This window comes from Panonychus citri, unplaced genomic scaffold, assembly GCF_014898815.1.
Source record: "Panonychus citri isolate SS breed McGregor unplaced genomic scaffold, ASM1489881v1 Contig00033, whole genome shotgun sequence".
NCBI classification, from domain to species: Eukaryota; Metazoa; Arthropoda; class Arachnida; order Trombidiformes; family Tetranychidae; genus Panonychus; species Panonychus citri.
In genome coordinates, this window is record NW_026515438.1 from 626420 (window position 1) to 643034 (window position 16615).

The 16615-nt window shown below is 30.3% G+C and overlaps 5 protein-coding genes across 10 annotated transcripts; 4 read left to right on the plus strand and 1 right to left on the minus strand.

Annotated features, from left to right (window-relative positions):
- Positions 1-1557: 1557 nt before the first annotated feature.
- LOC128397525 (uncharacterized) lies at positions 1558-4201 on the plus strand. Of its 4 annotated transcripts, none has more exons than XM_053358260.1 (3): positions 1558-2026; positions 2181-2325; positions 2472-4201. In XM_053358260.1, the coding sequence occupies exon 3, from the start codon at positions 2596-2598 to the stop codon at positions 3778-3780; it is 1185 nt and encodes a 394-aa protein (XP_053214235.1). In that variant the 5' UTR covers positions 1558-2026; positions 2181-2325; positions 2472-2595; the 3' UTR covers positions 3781-4201. The 4 variants fall into 4 exon arrangements, with proteins under 4 accessions (XP_053214235.1, XP_053214237.1, XP_053214238.1 ...); XM_053358262.1 differs by having other exon boundaries at positions 2181-2317; XM_053358263.1 differs by having other exon boundaries at positions 2181-2281.
- A 338-nt stretch (positions 4202-4539) lies between these two features.
- Positions 4540-8593, plus strand: LOC128397530 (uncharacterized protein DDB_G0281497-like). 3 transcript variants are annotated; one of them, XM_053358270.1, is made up of 2 exons: positions 4540-4680; positions 7185-8593. In XM_053358270.1, the coding sequence occupies exon 2, from the start codon at positions 7251-7253 to the stop codon at positions 8013-8015; it is 765 nt and encodes a 254-aa protein (XP_053214245.1). In that variant the 5' UTR covers positions 4540-4680; positions 7185-7250; the 3' UTR covers positions 8016-8593. The 3 variants fall into 3 exon arrangements, with proteins under 3 accessions (XP_053214245.1, XP_053214243.1, XP_053214242.1); XM_053358268.1 differs by lacking the exon at positions 4540-4680 and adding an exon at positions 5605-5911; XM_053358267.1 differs by lacking the exon at positions 4540-4680 and adding an exon at positions 5605-6638 and having other exon boundaries at positions 7185-8592.
- Positions 8594-8715: 122 nt separating this feature from the next.
- Positions 8716-10438, plus strand: LOC128397529 (uncharacterized). The gene has a single exon (XM_053358266.1). It carries the CDS (start codon positions 9064-9066, stop codon positions 9931-9933), a length of 870 nt encoding a protein of 289 aa, XP_053214241.1. The 5' UTR covers positions 8716-9063; the 3' UTR covers positions 9934-10438.
- Position 10439: 1 nt separating this feature from the next.
- LOC128397426 (paramyosin-like) lies at positions 10440-12971 on the minus strand. Its single transcript, XM_053358154.1, has 2 exons — positions 11115-12971; positions 10440-10448 (listed from the first exon to the last, which is right to left on the minus strand). Exons 1-2 carry the CDS (start codon positions 12969-12971, stop codon positions 10440-10442), a joined length of 1866 nt encoding a protein of 621 aa, XP_053214129.1.
- Positions 12972-13438: 467 nt separating this feature from the next.
- Positions 13439-15741, plus strand: LOC128397523 (translation initiation factor eIF-2B subunit gamma-like). Its single transcript, XM_053358257.1, has 7 exons — positions 13439-13673; positions 13766-13926; positions 13998-14160; positions 14255-14363; positions 14447-14536; positions 14611-15296; positions 15384-15741. Exons 1-7 carry the CDS (start codon positions 13517-13519, stop codon positions 15440-15442), a joined length of 1425 nt encoding a protein of 474 aa, XP_053214232.1. The 5' UTR covers positions 13439-13516; the 3' UTR covers positions 15443-15741.
- Positions 15742-16615: the final 874 nt, after the last annotated feature.

Consider the following 16615-nt stretch of genomic DNA (forward strand, 5'->3'; position numbering starts at 1 on the left):
AGTTGAACAATTTAAATCTATACTATTATTATTATCAAATTAATCATAATCTTGAAAAGCTTTTTAATTTTGATTGATATTCAATCAACACAATTGAACAATTTAAATTGTCTCCCAGTTAATTGTGACTCTTTATTATTATTATATCATCACGATTTAGTGTTAATCATGTTAATTTAAATAAGATAATCTTTAAATTGTTATATAATTAATTGATTAGTGCTCATGTTGAGTGGAAAGCTGATTGTTGTTGATGATGAAATTAGATTTTGATACTTTAATTATTATCAAGTATCACAATTAAAATTAACATGATTTAGTTTTGTATAAGTATAATCATAATCATCCTTCAATCCTGTCAACAATTTAAATCAAAGGTGTGTAGTTATTTTGATTATGACTAATTAATCAGTTGTTTAATTGTAATGGCAAAACAATTGATTGAAATTGAATTTATTTAAGTTTTAATTGTTGAGATAAATTTAAATAAACATTGTTGGAGTTAATTGTTAGTCAAAAATATAATGATAATGATCAATTATTCAAATTTAGGGACGATGATTAATAACCAACCCTGATTGTCAATGGTTAATTCTGATTAATTAACTATTATATTGGAAAACAACAACAACAATTTAACTTTGGTGTTGGTAAAAATTAACGAAAACTAATCAATAATTAAGAAAATAACAATTTCCGGAAGAAGAAATTTAATTTAATTGGAATTGGGTTAATTTCTAATGTTGTTTTCTCATTTATTAAATTGTTGATCAATAGTTTACTGTCAAACACACAATCAATTGATTAGAGTTTAATCAAACTATGGTTGATTAAAATTATTGTTTTTTCTTTACGTTAATTGTTAGTCTTATAATCGGAACAATTAAACCTAATTGTAATCAATTTTGTTTCTTCATTAACTGAAATTAAGTTCAAATCATTATTTTCCTTTCATTGATGATTAACTAAATCAACAGTTAATCACTAGAGATCCAATGAGATTAGCTAAGAAGCTTTTAATAATCTCACAAATGAAACTTTTAATCAACTAATTAACTAATCTAACAGGAAGTTGTTTATATTTACAATTTCAACAGTAAATAAATTACTGATGATTATAATTAAACATCAAGAAAAATTATCTGTCAGATTGTTGAAACAATTAACTTAACAATTTGTCTCCTACACAAAAAAAACCATCAACACAATACAATTTAAAGTAATATAAGTTAACGATCAAACCTTTTTTAATCACAATTAAAACTGATTATGCATAAAAAAAAGAGGAAAAAAAAATTAACTAATTGCAATTAAAACAAATCATCACAGGAAATCACCTTCATTTAATCAGTGATCAAGTGGGAGGTCAGTTGATATAATCAGCCCGTTAATTGTTACAATCTAAGAAGCAAATTAATAGGAGAGAAAAATACAAAAGGAATATTAATTGTTACAATAATTTTCCTTAATTGTTGGAAAAGAAAAAAAAATTTCCAAGCTCAGCTGATTTTCAAAATTCTAATTTCTTTGAGCCATAAAGTGGCTGGAAACTCATTGGCGGCGATAGATAAATTTTCCCATAGAAATTGAAGAAAATCAAATCACTTTTTCTCTCTCTCTTCAATCAATATTTCTATTAATTAATTGTCAAGATTTAATCTAATTCTCTGTTGAATAAAGTGAAACAATCAATTCTAATCACACCCTCTGTATCTCCATGTAGATGATCATGTTATCCCTACACATCAGCTGATCTTCAGTTGACTTTCTGGTTCTCAATTATGTTTACACATTAGAAGTGATTTCATTTTCTTATTTAATTGCAATATTTATTTCTGGTCAATGTGTTTCTAATTTATTTTAGATAATTAATATATCATCATCATCATCATCATCATCTTTTTGTTAACAAGTGTAAAAATTTAATTACAATTAAATTACTGTGATAATCAGAAAGGAAAACGCAAACAAGTAGAAAAGGAGAAAAGCAAATTAACCCAAAAGGTTTCAAGTTACTCTGGTCAAAGTAAATACAAAATATGTTTACTCATCTTACAATTTATTGATTTAGTTATGATGATCAATCCTGAGGGGTTAATTGTTTTTACCAATGTTCATTTTAAATTGTTTAACTGGTGATTTTTAATTGTCTTCCTTTCTCTTTCTCTTAAATCTTATAGATATAATTTTCCAAGAGTGTAACTTTCAACTGGTTTTCTGGTTTCAATCAGATGAGAACAATTTATTTGGTCAATTTAGATTAACCTGATTTAAATTGCTGGTGTTTATCCATTTTCTTGACTGTGTTAACCTACCTGTATTTATGTATAATTATCTCTCTTTCATTTTCTCTATCCACCTTTAATCTGAAACAATTTTCCATCTATTTTCATGGTCACTCCTGTTGTATAAACTTGAAAATCACCATCATAACAATCATTGGATTTTACTGATAATTATTGGTTAATTAGCTGAATATTTTAGACCAATTTGATTGACAATCCATTACAACACAATTGGAAACATTTTCAACGGTCTCAATTGGCTTGTTCCCTCACCACCTCAAGTACAATTTAACCAAATTGTTTGTTCATCATGAATCCAACAATGAATCTCAATTTACAAGCAATGTTACGATACAGTGAACTGCTCTTGGAACCAGAGGTCAAGAAGATACAATTAAATGATTGGCTGGACAGTTACAACATAGCCAAAGATGGACACCTAAAGCATATATTGAAAAAGTGTCTACCTCGAGTTGATTCATTAGAACCAACAATTATAATCAATTCAGTTGAAACTGATTGTATCTATGAAAGATGTGACCTTTTACTTGAACTGTTAAAAAGCCAAGAATCAGCTAAAGAATTGATATTTGAATGGTTAACCGAGCAAATTATTAACGATCCAAGTATTTTAATCAAGATTGATTGTCCAAATCATTGTGTTTGCAGTTTAAATACTCTTGGTATTGGTTTAATTGGTAAAGGTATCAAATGGCCCACCCATTTAAGTGTCAAGCTACTCAAAAGTTTCAACAATCAACAACGATGTGCTCTTAACACTTATCTTGATCTATTAACTGTTTCCATTGAATCAAATATAGACAATTATTATTATATTGAGCAACTTTTCACTGAATTAATTGGTAAATTAAAGCCAGCTGATTATATTAACCTGGATGGTACAATTGATGATAAACCCGAGATTATATTCAATGGGATATCTGATTGTCTTTTGTTGAGAAAATTTTTACTCAATCATTTGATGGTTTTAACTCGACTTGATCTTAATATCTTTCTGGTTGATTGTGTTGACCAACAATTAATGGCAATTGAAGAGTTGGCTTCCAATTCAATCCATTGGTCATTTCATCCGCTTGTTGATCTTTACCTTGAAAATGATTCGATGCTGTTGAAATGTCTTTACACTGTCGTTGAATTGCAAGGTTTCATTATTAGAAATGAATTAGCAGCTCATCAGTTTGTTGAATCTTTTGTTGATTCAGTTAATCATGATACTGGAATTATCATTGATTGGTTATCATCCGATTCTGAGATTGCTGATTTAACCCTTCGATTCCTGTTGATTTACCTTAAACTGCCAAACATTCAAACTAAAACTTCACCTTTGGTTAAAATTTTCTTCACCCAATTGTTGACCAGAATTGAAAATCTATGGAGAAATAAATTGTTCCCTTACAATCCAAGTGCCTTATTAAAGTATCAGGAGAAATTTAATTCAGACCAAACCAACAATTTAAATGGAGAAAATAACTAAACTTTCTTGATGATGGTAACAATTTTCTCAATCTTGGATTCTAAATGATGAGATACAATTTTCAAAATCTTGATTTGATTTTCTAATCAACCAATTGCTGTGGGAATTGATGTTTTTTTTACCTCCAATAATCAACAACTCAATTTATCGTCAACGTGTAAACAATTAACCATTAGTTAAATCACCTTGAATTCAACAAAATCAGTCATATGAAAACCATGGATTTTTATTTATCATCTTTATTGTGAAACACTTTTTCTCTGTAAACAAATAACAATTTACAACAATCAAATGCGAAAAATGAATCAATTCAATTGTACTAATCAATGTAATAGGTTTTTTTTACTCAGTCTAACTAATTATCAAGACCAGTATTCAATTTAAATGTCTCGTTCAAACTAAATTAACAAAGATTCAATTCTCTTGGTCGTTTATTTAATCTCCTCTACCTTTAAATTGTTGTTAATTGGGACCCTTTATCCAGAACTGTTTAATCAATCAATCAATCTAATTGTTGATCAAAAAAGTTTGAATTTGATTAATTTGAACCAAAAGCAGTGACATCTACCGGGTAATTATCTTAAATGATAATCAAAATTAAATTTTGAACATTTTAAAGCCTTTTAATTGATCAGTTTTAGTTGAAACAATCAATTTTTCTTGTAATTGCGTTTAAATTGTTAGTCATTTCAATCTGAATCTTTATTGTAACCATATATTGATACCAATTCCATGTTATTAATTTGTCTTCTTTTCCTAAACTGTTGTAATTAAATTTGATTCTTTTTAATCATAACTGTAAATTGTCAATTGTCAATTGTCAACATGGAAATGTTCAGTTCAGTGAAGCTCAACAATCATCAACTAATTCAATTGTCAATCAAGCTCGAGATATAAAAGGTTAGTGTTGATTATTTAATTTCTCATTGATCATTTTTCTGGTTTTAATTTTACTCTTTGATTGTGAGACAATTACAGTTATTAAATCACAATCATGGTGATAATCTGATCTTAATAAGACTTACATGTACCAATAGATAATCATGATTAGTTAAACTCTCCTGCAGTTAATTTAATGATGTAAATCCAATTACCAAGACATTATTTAGATTATCATTGATTATCAATAGATTAAGATTGACCATCTGAGTAGTTAATGATAATCACCACTGATTTAACACTCAATTTGAGTGATTATCAGGTTAATCATAATAACAGGTAGTCTCTCTTTACCAAATGGTCAGTATTGTCCAGTAGTGGACAATGTTTACCATTTCTTCATTGTTTCTATGTATTGTCTATCTATTGACTTGGTAAAATTGGTAAACTTTGACCTTAGGGCATTGAGGTAATTCACCAAAATGGACTCAGGTTGAAGGTCCAGAAAAAAAAGATGATCTTCTTGTCACATTGAGATAATTAAAAGATTATCAGTTTGACACTTACCCTAATTTACCCTTCACTTCATTTACCTTAATTTTCAATTGTTGTGTCCATCTCCTAATTTGCTTGACCATTTGGTCAAAATATCTTGAAAATTTTCAAATTGTCAAATTTGATTATTTTATCAGTTGTTTACTTAAAATCTGAATAATAATCAAAAATTGTCTTCCAACAATTTATTGATCAACCATATAGATGGAGGTTTTTTTATATTTCATTATCAGTAATTAACTTGATTATCCTAATACAGAACCAGCAACAATTGAACATTCAAATCAACCATATTGGATGATTATCTCAAGCTAATTGTGTCTCCTGTAAGAACAGTAAATTGCAACAATTAGGAATCAATGGTCATCCTAATCTCGTTCAACTTTGACATTTTCATCTTTTCACCATCGCCATCCTCATGTTCATTAATATCAAGTTGATTATTTTCATGATTAGCATCCTCATCCTCGGCCGATTCATTGATTGGGTCATTTACAGTGAGTCCAAAGATCATTGCATCAACGGGAACGGCAATTCAATCATATCGTTACTTGATCGGTTACCTGATAACTTGGAGTTAAATGAAGGGTCGTTGTTGGATCGATTTAATTAACTGGTTTTCTAACAATTAAGAGAAACAAAATAAATATAGTCAATAGGATATTGAAGATGACACAAATCTACTGTGCGGATTAAGGTGATAATCAATTTTAATAAAGTTCCAGGCCACAGAAAAAGATGAGAGGTTAATCTGTGTGAAGGATGATAAAGGATTAGAAAAGATTTTGTTTAGAAACATCTTCATCTTCATCTACCAAAGGATTATCAAATGCTCCCAGGGAGTTGAAATGGTTACTATTATTGTCTCACTGATGATAAAAAGAGAGAGAGAGAGAGAGAGAGAGAGAAAATCATCTCACTGACTCTCTCATTTTCTATTTCTCGTCACTTGTCATCAGAAACTCAGGTAGAACAAAAGTTTTAAGATGATAAGAAGAAAAAACCATCACCCAATCAGAGAAAAGGGAACTAATCTTTTCCCGTTCCTAAGAAAGAAAACTTTCACTTTTCTCTTTCTTCATCTTCCATCTTCTCTGTCTCTTCTCTGTCTTCTCTTTCTTTATTCTCTTCATCATCTTAATCACCAACAATTAACTGTAAATCTGACAAAACGCTCACACATAATAATCATAATGGTAACGATTTATTATCAGTCGGAGTTTTGTCTTCAACCGTGTCACTTGTTACAACTGAATCAATGTTCATCGTCACAATCAACATAAACAATTTTCATCGAAAACGATTTGACAATTAGTTCACTTCACAATTAACACACTCAATTTAGTTTCTCTAATCAAGAACAGTTAATTGTTATGTTTGTTTGTTTGGTGTTTTCATCCAAATCAATTTGAATGTTTCTATTGGTAAGTTAATCACAATTCCTATCATACCTTTTCATCAACACAATTTATTAACTGTTGACCATTTACTGACCATTCACATTGAGCAACATTTTCTTCATCATTTGTTACTTGTTTTTATTATTAAATTCTGATAAATTATCACAATTTTAATTTTCTTTTTAAATTCCTTCAATTCAACTAGTCAACTTATTATTTGGGTTCCTCCTTAATTATCATCAACAATTTACATTTTAGTTGATTAAAATTAATCATCTCAATCATGTTTTCAGTCATCTTATTGATATTATTGTTTATTGATGATCATCATCATGCTAATCAATAATTGTTGTTAATTTTTGTGAAAATTTAGCTGATTTTGTTATTGTTGAACCAAATTAAATCTTCACCCAAATGATTTGGTTAATCATTTGGACCAATTGGTCAACTAATCAACTAATTAAGATCACCTTATTTAAGGTGTTATCTTATTATTAGAATTGAATATGATCAAGTTTATCGATTTTCTTTTAATTGTTTCGATTTTGTTTGTTCTTGTTGATTATTTAGACCTCAGCGATTTATTTACTAACCATTTCGGTGACTTTGGTTTTATCGAGTCCCCTTCATCCATCAATGGGAAACAATAATGGTGTCAACGGGACATTAAATCATAACTATGACACTCGAGGAAGTGAAGGTAAACTCGATACTGGACCTAAAATGATGAGAGAGGAAATCCGTTCATCTGAAAATATTGTGACCGGAGGTTCGAGTGGGTCTTATATCGATCCATTAACTAAATCTAATCTTCCACTTCATCCGGAAGTTCATCTTACTGAAAGTCTGTCAACTTCCTCCACACCCTCACCATCAACAACACCTTCTTCAACCTTATCACCATGGGAAATATCATTCAAGAAACTGTTGATTCCAAGTAAAAATCAACAATCAAACAGCAACAACAATGGTGATGATGATGATCAATTGTCTCACCATCATCAACACCTTCATCACTTTCACCCTAACCATCAATATCCTTCAGCTAATAGCCGATTATCATCTTTATCTTCATCTTCTCCACCAACCTCATCAACTCCATCAAGTTCAACTCGAAAACAATCACGTCTCATTCATCACTTATCTCCACCATTAACAGTTAATCAAGGTCAAAATAATGGCCAACAATTAACCCCAATTAAGGACAACGATTCGTTCAATCAATTATCATCACCTACTTCCTCTTCTGGTTATACTGACGGTGTTAATCCTGATGGTCAATCACGATACAACCAACGACCACCTAAATCGGCCTTTCAATTTGATTATGATCAAGCCAATAAGAAAAAGTTAATACCCCAATCAAGTCTCAAAATATATTCATATCTATATTACTACTAATTACTATTACCTTGTTAAAAGAAAAGATAATTATTTTTGTAATTGTAAAAAGGAAAAGTCCTATATAATCATATAATATGTAAATATAAACACGAAAACTTGACCAACACCCAAAAAACCCATACAAACTTATTAACTTCATCTCTTCATCTTTAATAAATTGATAAAATTATTCCGATGATTAACAACACAGCCAATAGACATGACAATTAAATATAAATAAATTCTCGTGTAAATTGTTCACTTGTAGACTTTAAGAAACTAAATTAACAGAAATCAAATGAAATACAGAACAAACAAATTATACTTACCAATTTACTTGACCAAATTAATCAACCACAACATATGAACAGTTTTTCAATTTGATATTTGACATCATCCAAATTCATGGTTACCTATTAACTAATCAACGGTTGGTCTTGGAGACAAAAGAAAACAAGTTAATCAACAATTAATTCAACGGTTTTAACTGCAACGTTGAAGAAAACAAACTGTGTGAAAAAAAATTAGAAAACAAATCAACTAAATTAAATTAAATCCGTTGGTGATTTAAATCTAATAAAAGTCACTTTTTGTTATCCAAAGAGAAAAGATAATTGTTACATTCTAATTAGACTCTGTCTTCTTCTCTGTCTATTTTCTTTCTTTTTTGTTCTATTCTTTTTTGCCTCCATTTTGATTTCTTTTCATTTTCACTTTTTCTCTTTTCGATTTCATTTGAAATCTTTTTCCTTTTCCCTCTTAATCAATTTTACTTTTTGGTTATTTCTTTTTTTTGCTAATTGTTGTGTAAATAATTATTCAATTTTCTTTAAACTTAATTACTAACGATTATCAATTACGTTACTTTTGATTTTGTTTTCTTTTATATGCCATTGGTTTAACTTTTTTTTCTCTCTCTGTGTGTATCTTGGTTTCTCCTTTGTTTCTCTCTCACTTTATCTTCATCACTTTTATCTCGTTCTTTCTTGTGTTGATTCATCTTTCTCCTCTGTTCCTCTGATCCTTTGTTTCTTTTTTTCCCCTTCTTCTAAATTTACTTGGAATTATGTCCAATAAGAAATTTTATCCTTCCCCCATTGAAAAGAGAGAGGAGATGCAACGACAATGGTTAATTGAATGGTATTCAATTAATTATGATATTATGCAGTTTTGTGATATTCCTTGTTTACCGCCACTTGAAGGATTGGTTCATGCTTTAAAAGATGAAAAATCTATTGAAAAGAGACTAATTTCTAGACCATCGATTGACAGTTCTCCTTCCGTTTCTTGTTCATCTGAAAGTCAAGGAGGATCAACAAGTGGTGATGAGAAAGCTCCTAAACGTATTCATGTTAGTAACATTCCTTTCCGGTTTAGAGAACCTGATTTAAGGAAACTTTTCGGCAATTTTGGAACAATTTTAGATGTAGAAATTATATTTAATGAACGTGGCTCCAAAGGCTTCGGATTTTTAACCTTTGCTCATGCTGATGATGCTTTACGAGCTAAAGCAGAGCTTGATGGTACCATGGTTGAGGGAAGGAAAATTGAAGTTAACGATGCCACTGTTAAAGGTCAAGCTAAAAAGACTAAAGATCCTACATCACCAACCAAGGAAACTGATTTCTTCTTATCCAGTGACTTTGAAGTTATTCCTCCGGATGTTAGTCGTAAAATCGCTGGTGGCGATGGTAAAAAGTTTGTCGACAATGAGTGTTTTAGCAACCACACAATCAATTCTGCTAAAGTTAAACGAAATCTTAATATCAATCTGGACGAAATTTATCCATTGGAAAATAAAACCCTGGATATTAATAACATGAATAATCTTGATTATGCTGATGATCTTTTCTCAAGCAGGCAAGGATGTTATCTTGCAGATATTTTTGAAAGATTCTGCAGTACAAGTGATAAATCACAATTACGAGGTATCTAAATCTGATTAATAACCATTGATATTAATATTTATCAATTGCTGTATTAATTTCATTTTAAATTGTCAACCAATCAACTCTCCGAAGTCAAAATCAATTTCCTCCATCACCTTCTTCATCAATTTAATCCTCTTAAAATGTTAAAAACCAACCCACTTTGCTAAAGCCAAGGTCAGATCCATCAAATTTAAACACATCAGAAACCTTAATTAATTAATTGAATATTTAACCCTCATCATCATCATCTAATTATTGACTAAATTGTATCCTAAACAAACTGATTAACTTTTAAAAAAACCAAAGATCTCACTTACAAGCTTCTCTTTGAAAAATTTCAATCAATTTCAATAGTTTTTGTTTCAAAAAGTAAATTACCCGAACATATGTAATCCCGAAGATTTAATTCCAAAAACCAATTGTAAATTAATGATGGAAAAACTCACATCAGCCGATATTCCATCTCAGAATTTATTTTAGATTAAACAGTTAATCGTATTAAGTGTAAAACTTAATTTGACTGTAAATCATATTTAACATGAGAAAAAGAATATAAGTTCAAACCTGTTCACATTATCTTCCAGTACTCGTCATGATGAGACTCAGTGCAACCATTCGCGGTTTCCACCAGAGGGTAAAACTAATGACGGTGCCTTCAATCCTGAACACGGGTACTAATTTTATTGATTAAACAATCAGTTTATTAATTTTGCTGGTCTAACTAATTGGTTTGCTACAGATAGTGAGTTTTAAGCATAATGAGAATGGTAAAGAAAAACAGATAAATGAATGAGAGATGAATTGCATTACATTCCATGTACCATGTAGTATTTGGATATATAGATTGATATATGGATTGATTATAATGTAAACGCAATCGTCATTTTGGGTAATTGGTTGATTTGTCAAAATCGTCAAAGTTTGATTAGTTTTTTGATGTTTTGGTCTTTTTCTGGGCCATTTTTCGAGTTTTCATACTACGTTGAGAGCTTTTCTCTTCTTTAAGATCACCAATTAGTTTGAGTGGGTCATCCAAAATTTCAAGATCAATCGATTGAGAGGGTTTTAATAAAGTTCTTCGTTGCGGTGGTTTATCTTGAGAATTGCTTATCTTTTCCTTTTCCTTTTCCTTTTCTTTCTCTTTTTCTTTCTTTTTCGATGACATTTCGTCTACTCTCTCTTTTACTCCCATAATGTCAAAATAAGCATCCACCATAGAACTGGTTGAGGCTTTTGAATAATCCGACTTGATGGGTGTCAATTGTGGGCGCATGTAAAAAGTAGTCATCTTCTTAGTAGTTGGATTTTCCTGTTTAACAACAAGACCCAATGTTTCCAAAGACTGGTCTGTATCAGAATCACCACTTTTTGGGCTGAGATGACCTTCATCTTTTTTTAAAGACTTTTGAAAAGTCAAATCATCACTCGATTCTCTTTTCTTTTCCTGAGTGCTTTGTGATACCTTTGGTGTTTTATCTTTAATTGGAGTCGCTTCCATTTTTTCAGGAACAAAATATTGACTTTGAGTGAAGCAATCATCATCTAGTCCAATGGTTAATGGTTGTGAATCCTTTAGACTTTCATTTTGGGTTGGGGTCACCAAGAGACTATTTTGCTCATTGTTTTGAGATAATATGGATTCAGATATCTCAGTTAATGGCTCACATTTGGATTGAGAGTTGGAGATTGGCTGACTTGTATTTTGAACAGGATTATCAAGATTCTCTTTTTTATCTTCTTCGGTACTTACATTCTCATAGACCTGAGAATGGTTCTTTTCGTCACTCAGCTCAATTCGCTCTTTTACCACCAGATTTTTGGCACTATCATCTTGAAATGGACTTTTATCACCAACAAGAGTTTGAATTGTTCCCATAATGGGTGTCTCGTTATCTCTTTTTTGTTGAAAATCTTGTGATTTCTTAAAGTTGGCACCTCGAAGTGATGCTTGTTCCTTCAAGAATTTAATCTTAGCTCGAGCATCAGCTATTTCAGAATCAAGTTCACTTTCTTCATCGCTTTCAGAATCATCGTCCCTGTTGTTTTTCCACATCTCGAATTCTTTTTCGATAAAATCAGCTCGTCTTGAATCATTTTCGTTATCAGCAACAAGTTTCGCAGTCTCTTCATCTGCATTCATAATATTAGTATCAGCTTCTTCAATATGTTTAGCCAACTTGGAAATATAATCCATAGTTTCATTGTTCGATTTATCAAACATCATTTTTCTGGTATCAATCCCTAAACTTAATTTGGCAGCTTGATCGGAATAATTTTTATAGCTTTCATCAAGTTCGATTTCTTCTTTAGAAAGTTCAGCATGTGCGTTTTCAAGCTCTTGGATCTTTTTTTCACTAAGCTCGATTTCAGCTTTAACGTTGAGTAAAACTGAATAACTTTTCTCGGTGATTGCAAGAGTTTCGTTAAATGGCTGGATAAGTTGATCAAGTTCTGATTGTTGTCGACAAGCCGCAAGCCAGGCAGTGTCCAATTCTTTTACTGCCAATTTTGAGGTGAGATTTGCAGCTGCAGCTTTCTCAAGTTTTTTGTCCAAATCCTTTTTCAAACTCTTTTTTTGTTCAATTAACACCTTCTTGTTGAAATAATCTTTTTCCATTTCACGTATAATTGTCTTCTTTTCCTCAATCTGTTTCCGTAAATCTTCACATAGAGCCTTTTTCTTGTCAATTTCTGGATCAAATTGATCCTCCCAGGCTAACATTTTTTTCCGAAGTTCATCCATTATAGAGAATCTAGAGGCCATCAACTGTTTACTCTTGGAAGATTTCTCGTCCAAAATATCTTTCAACAAAATCAAATGGTGATTAACCGTAAGTAAAGATTGCATCTCTGATAGAATCCAATCCAGGTTAGTGGTAGTGGACACAATTTCTCCCAACGAAACACCATCAGTAGACTTAATTTCGTCAATAATATCGTCAATTTCTTTCCTTTTAGCTTTAAGCTTGACAATACCAGCATCCGATTTATTTTTTAAATAATCAAGTTGCTGTTTATTTGACTCTAAACGAAGAGCAATCATCTTTTTTTCGTCTTCTCTTTCTTTTATTTTATCCATTTTTTCACAAGAGAAGGAGCAAATTACCAATTCGAATCAACACCTTCACCAATAGTAGAAACAAAACTTCAAAAATAACTTTATTAAAGGAAGAAAATAAAAATCAATGAAACGCAATTAACAAAAAAGAAAAGAAATTAATTTGATTAACTTGCAACCGATTGAAAGGTTAACGTTTAAAGAGAACAAAAAAAAGTTCGATTTATAGAACAAAAAATCGAGCGCCAAATTCAATAGAATAAAAGATGGCCGATTTTCGATTGTTTATCTTTGGTCATTTTCTTTGTTCTCCTTTAATTGAGTAATTAAATTTTTCTCTTAATTTAATTGTTTTAAATTAACATTAACCAGGATTTCTAATGCTGTTAATCTCTTGTTCTTTCAAATTAAACCGCGCAGAATTTAAGTTGAACCGGTTTAGTTACTTGGTAACAGTTGATGTTGATTATTTTCCTTAGTGTTTGTTGTTTGTATGTTTTTAATTGTTGGCGATTTAATTTTGGTTAATTATGTCACTTTATGGTATTCAGGCTATTGTTTTAGCCGCTGGTCGAGGGTCAAGGATCCCTGAACTGGTCTCATCTCAACCAAAATGTCTTCTACCTGTTGGTAATCGTCCAATGATTTACTATCCACTTTACTCATTAGAATTGGTTAAATTTACTGGTAAGTTTTTCACTGATTGACTTGTTAATTGTTTCTTTTAATTTTAAATTCTAAAGACTAATTTGTGTAAATTTTTCCCTTTCTTTTATTAGAGGTTACTGTTGTGGTTAATGAAGGACAAGAGGAAGCTGTGAATGAGGCGATTCATAATCAATTTTCAATGAGAATTCATTTATTTACATTACCCAATAAAGATGAAGATTATGGAACCGCTGATACATTAAGATTTATGCATGAACATAACAAAATTTTGGTAATTTCCTGCAAATCTATTAGCCATTTCCCAACAATTTACTAATCAATGAATCTTTCTCTATCTTTCAGAGCGATTTTATCGTCATCAGTTGTGATATTATGACCAATTATCCTCTATACAAATTGATTAATTTATATCGTGTACATGACGCTGCGATTACTGTTCTACTCTCATCTACAAATATTATCGCTGAAGGTTCAACCCCTGGAAAGAAAGGAAAACCCGAATTAGGTATTGGATTGATTAGATGAAAAAAGAAAAAAAAAATCTCTGTCAAATTGTCTCAATAAATTCTAATACTCTGTCTTTGTTTTTTCCTTTCTAGAAAAAGATCTTATCGGTATAGATTATCTTAATGATGATCGATTAGTTTTCTTCAATTCTGAACTTGAATTCGAAGACGATGTTCCATTCAGCAGTTCCATGTTGAAAAGGTAAACTTTGGAAGAAATGAAATGTCATCTATCATTCAACTTTCATCTAATTCTAAGTGAAATTTCATGTTGATCATTTTTAGATGCCCACAGTTCACTATGCACAATAGTTTCCTCGATACTCATGTTTATGTTATGAAAAAATGGGTCCTTGGATATATCAAAGAGAAAAGGTAATTATAACCAATTATCACAATTTTCCATCACTCGATGTATTGATTATTTTTCTTATTTCATAATTTCTCAGGCAAATACGATCAATTAAAGCAGATCTCATCCCAAGATTGGTTTGTAAACAATTTAAAAGTTATGTCAATATTGTTTCCAATAAAACAAATGATGATCTTGATGCTGATAAAGGAGATAAAGTTGACCTGTTAGATTATGTTGAAACCGATGAAGTATATAAAGCAATTGAAGCTTTAGACGATTTTAATCTTGACCATGAGACAATTAAACCGACAACTCGAGAGAAGAAAAAAATTTACCCTGATAGTGCGGTTAAATGTTACGCTCTTATCCAAAAGGAAGGAATCAGCCTTCGAGCCAATACTGTGACCGGTTATTTTGAGGCCAATAAACGGATTCGAGCTCTTTTTCCTAATCTACCCAAGAAAGAGAAAGGTTCAGTCCCGACAACACCGACAACCCCAACTCCTGGACCAGCGATTAAAACTCAAATCGGTGCTGATTGTCTTGTATCTACTTCGAGTAGAATTGGAGATAAAACCTCAGTTAAACGTTCATGTATTGGTGATCATTGTATTATCGGGGAAAAGGCCAAAATTGCTAATTGTGTTCTCATGAATCATGTTACAATTGAAGATAATTGTAACATACAGGGTAGCATAATTTGTAATAACGCTGTCATTTGCTCATCTGCTGAAATCAAGGATTGTATTGTTGTCGCAAGTCATAAAATAGTCACTTACGGTAAGAAATTGGTTAATTTAATTGTTTTCGTATGAATATTTTCACGATTACTAAATTTGTCTGTTCAATTTTCTCATTTAATCACAGGTAAATTTTCCAATGAAGTGATACCATCAACTTTTGTCGATGCCACTGATGATTTATAAACGATAATTTAATTACTATTATTTGATTAAGATGAAAATTTTCCATAAAGTTTAAATTGTCTTGTAGTCGTAATCAATTTGTGAATTTGATACAATCTACAAAAGTTAACAACCAAATTAGAAAAGGACAATGAAAAAAGAAAACAATCAAATAATCAACATAAATATAACCCTAATTAATTTAATCACATCATTAAATCAATGATCATCAGTTTCATGATTTGCATCATTAATTAAATGGGTAAATTATCCTACTCGAACTTTTTAATTGCTGATAAACTTGATTGATTTCATGATAACCATTTGATTGTAATAGACAAGAGGTAATATCCTAATATTGATCGAATCTTTAATTATCATCTGATTATAATAATCATTGATTAACTCTTGTAATTAGCATACAAACTTAATCCTGAACGAAAAAAAAAATAATCAATTTGATACAAAGTTTCAAGATTCAATCAAAAGTTTTATCATCAAATGAATAAAACATTTGACTATTGATTAACAAAAAGCTATTACACTTTTTGATAATTATCAAAGTCTATCAATTTAATTATTAAAAGAGTTAAATTGTTAGATATTCATTAATCAAGGTTAATCTTGAATGAAACAAATTTCCTAAATCCCTTAAGATTAACAGAGTAAATAACAATTACCAGATTAATGTATCCCCAAGGGAAATGTAAACTAATATCAATTGTTACATGAAACAATTACCATGAAGATTATCATGAGATAATTGCTGAGTTTTAATTACTCACAATAAATAATTATCTTTTTGTTTTCGTCTCAAGAGTAAACATTTAACCCTCTCACCCATTCCCAATGATTAACATTCATCAATTTAAGACAAGAAATTGAGTCAAACAATTTAACAATCATCAATGGTTAATCATAACTTTTCTTATGGTAGAAAAAGTGAAAATTGTTTAATCAAATTTAATCAGAGAGACTTAATTTTTCACAGAAAATGAAAAAGTTATTCTAATCAATATAATCCAATTGATATAATCTCTTATTCAATCTTGCACCTTAATCGTTTTTGAAAAGGGTCAAATTTACATAATCAATATTTTAACCAATCAATTGATTGGAAAATTGAATCAATCAACTAAAACTAAACAAAATTAACTCCAATTAACGAACGACCTTTTTACTCACCAGATGGCG

What these genes read in the sequence shown, in the direction of transcription:
- LOC128397529 (XM_053358266.1), top strand. Translation starts at nt 9,064, where the DNA reads ATGTCCAATAAGAAATTTTATCCTTCCCCCATTGAAAAGAGAGAGGAG.
- LOC128397525 (XM_053358260.1), top strand. Translation starts at nt 2,596, where the DNA reads ATGAATCCAACAATGAATCTCAATTTACAAGCAATGTTACGATACAGT.
- LOC128397426 (XM_053358154.1), bottom strand. Translation starts at nt 12,971, where the DNA reads ATGATTGCTCTTCGTTTAGAGTCAAATAAACAGCAACTTGATTATTTA.
- LOC128397523 (XM_053358257.1), top strand. Translation starts at nt 13,517, where the DNA reads ATGTCACTTTATGGTATTCAGGCTATTGTTTTAGCCGCTGGTCGAGGG. An exon ending in AGAATTGGTTAAATTTACTG is followed by an intron (nt 13,674 to 13,765) that starts GTAAGTTTTTCA and finishes TTCTTTTATTAG; the next exon opens with AGGTTACTGTTGTGGTTAAT. An exon ending in GGATATATCAAAGAGAAAAG is followed by an intron (nt 14,537 to 14,610) that starts GTAATTATAACC and finishes ATAATTTCTCAG; the next exon opens with GCAAATACGATCAATTAAAG.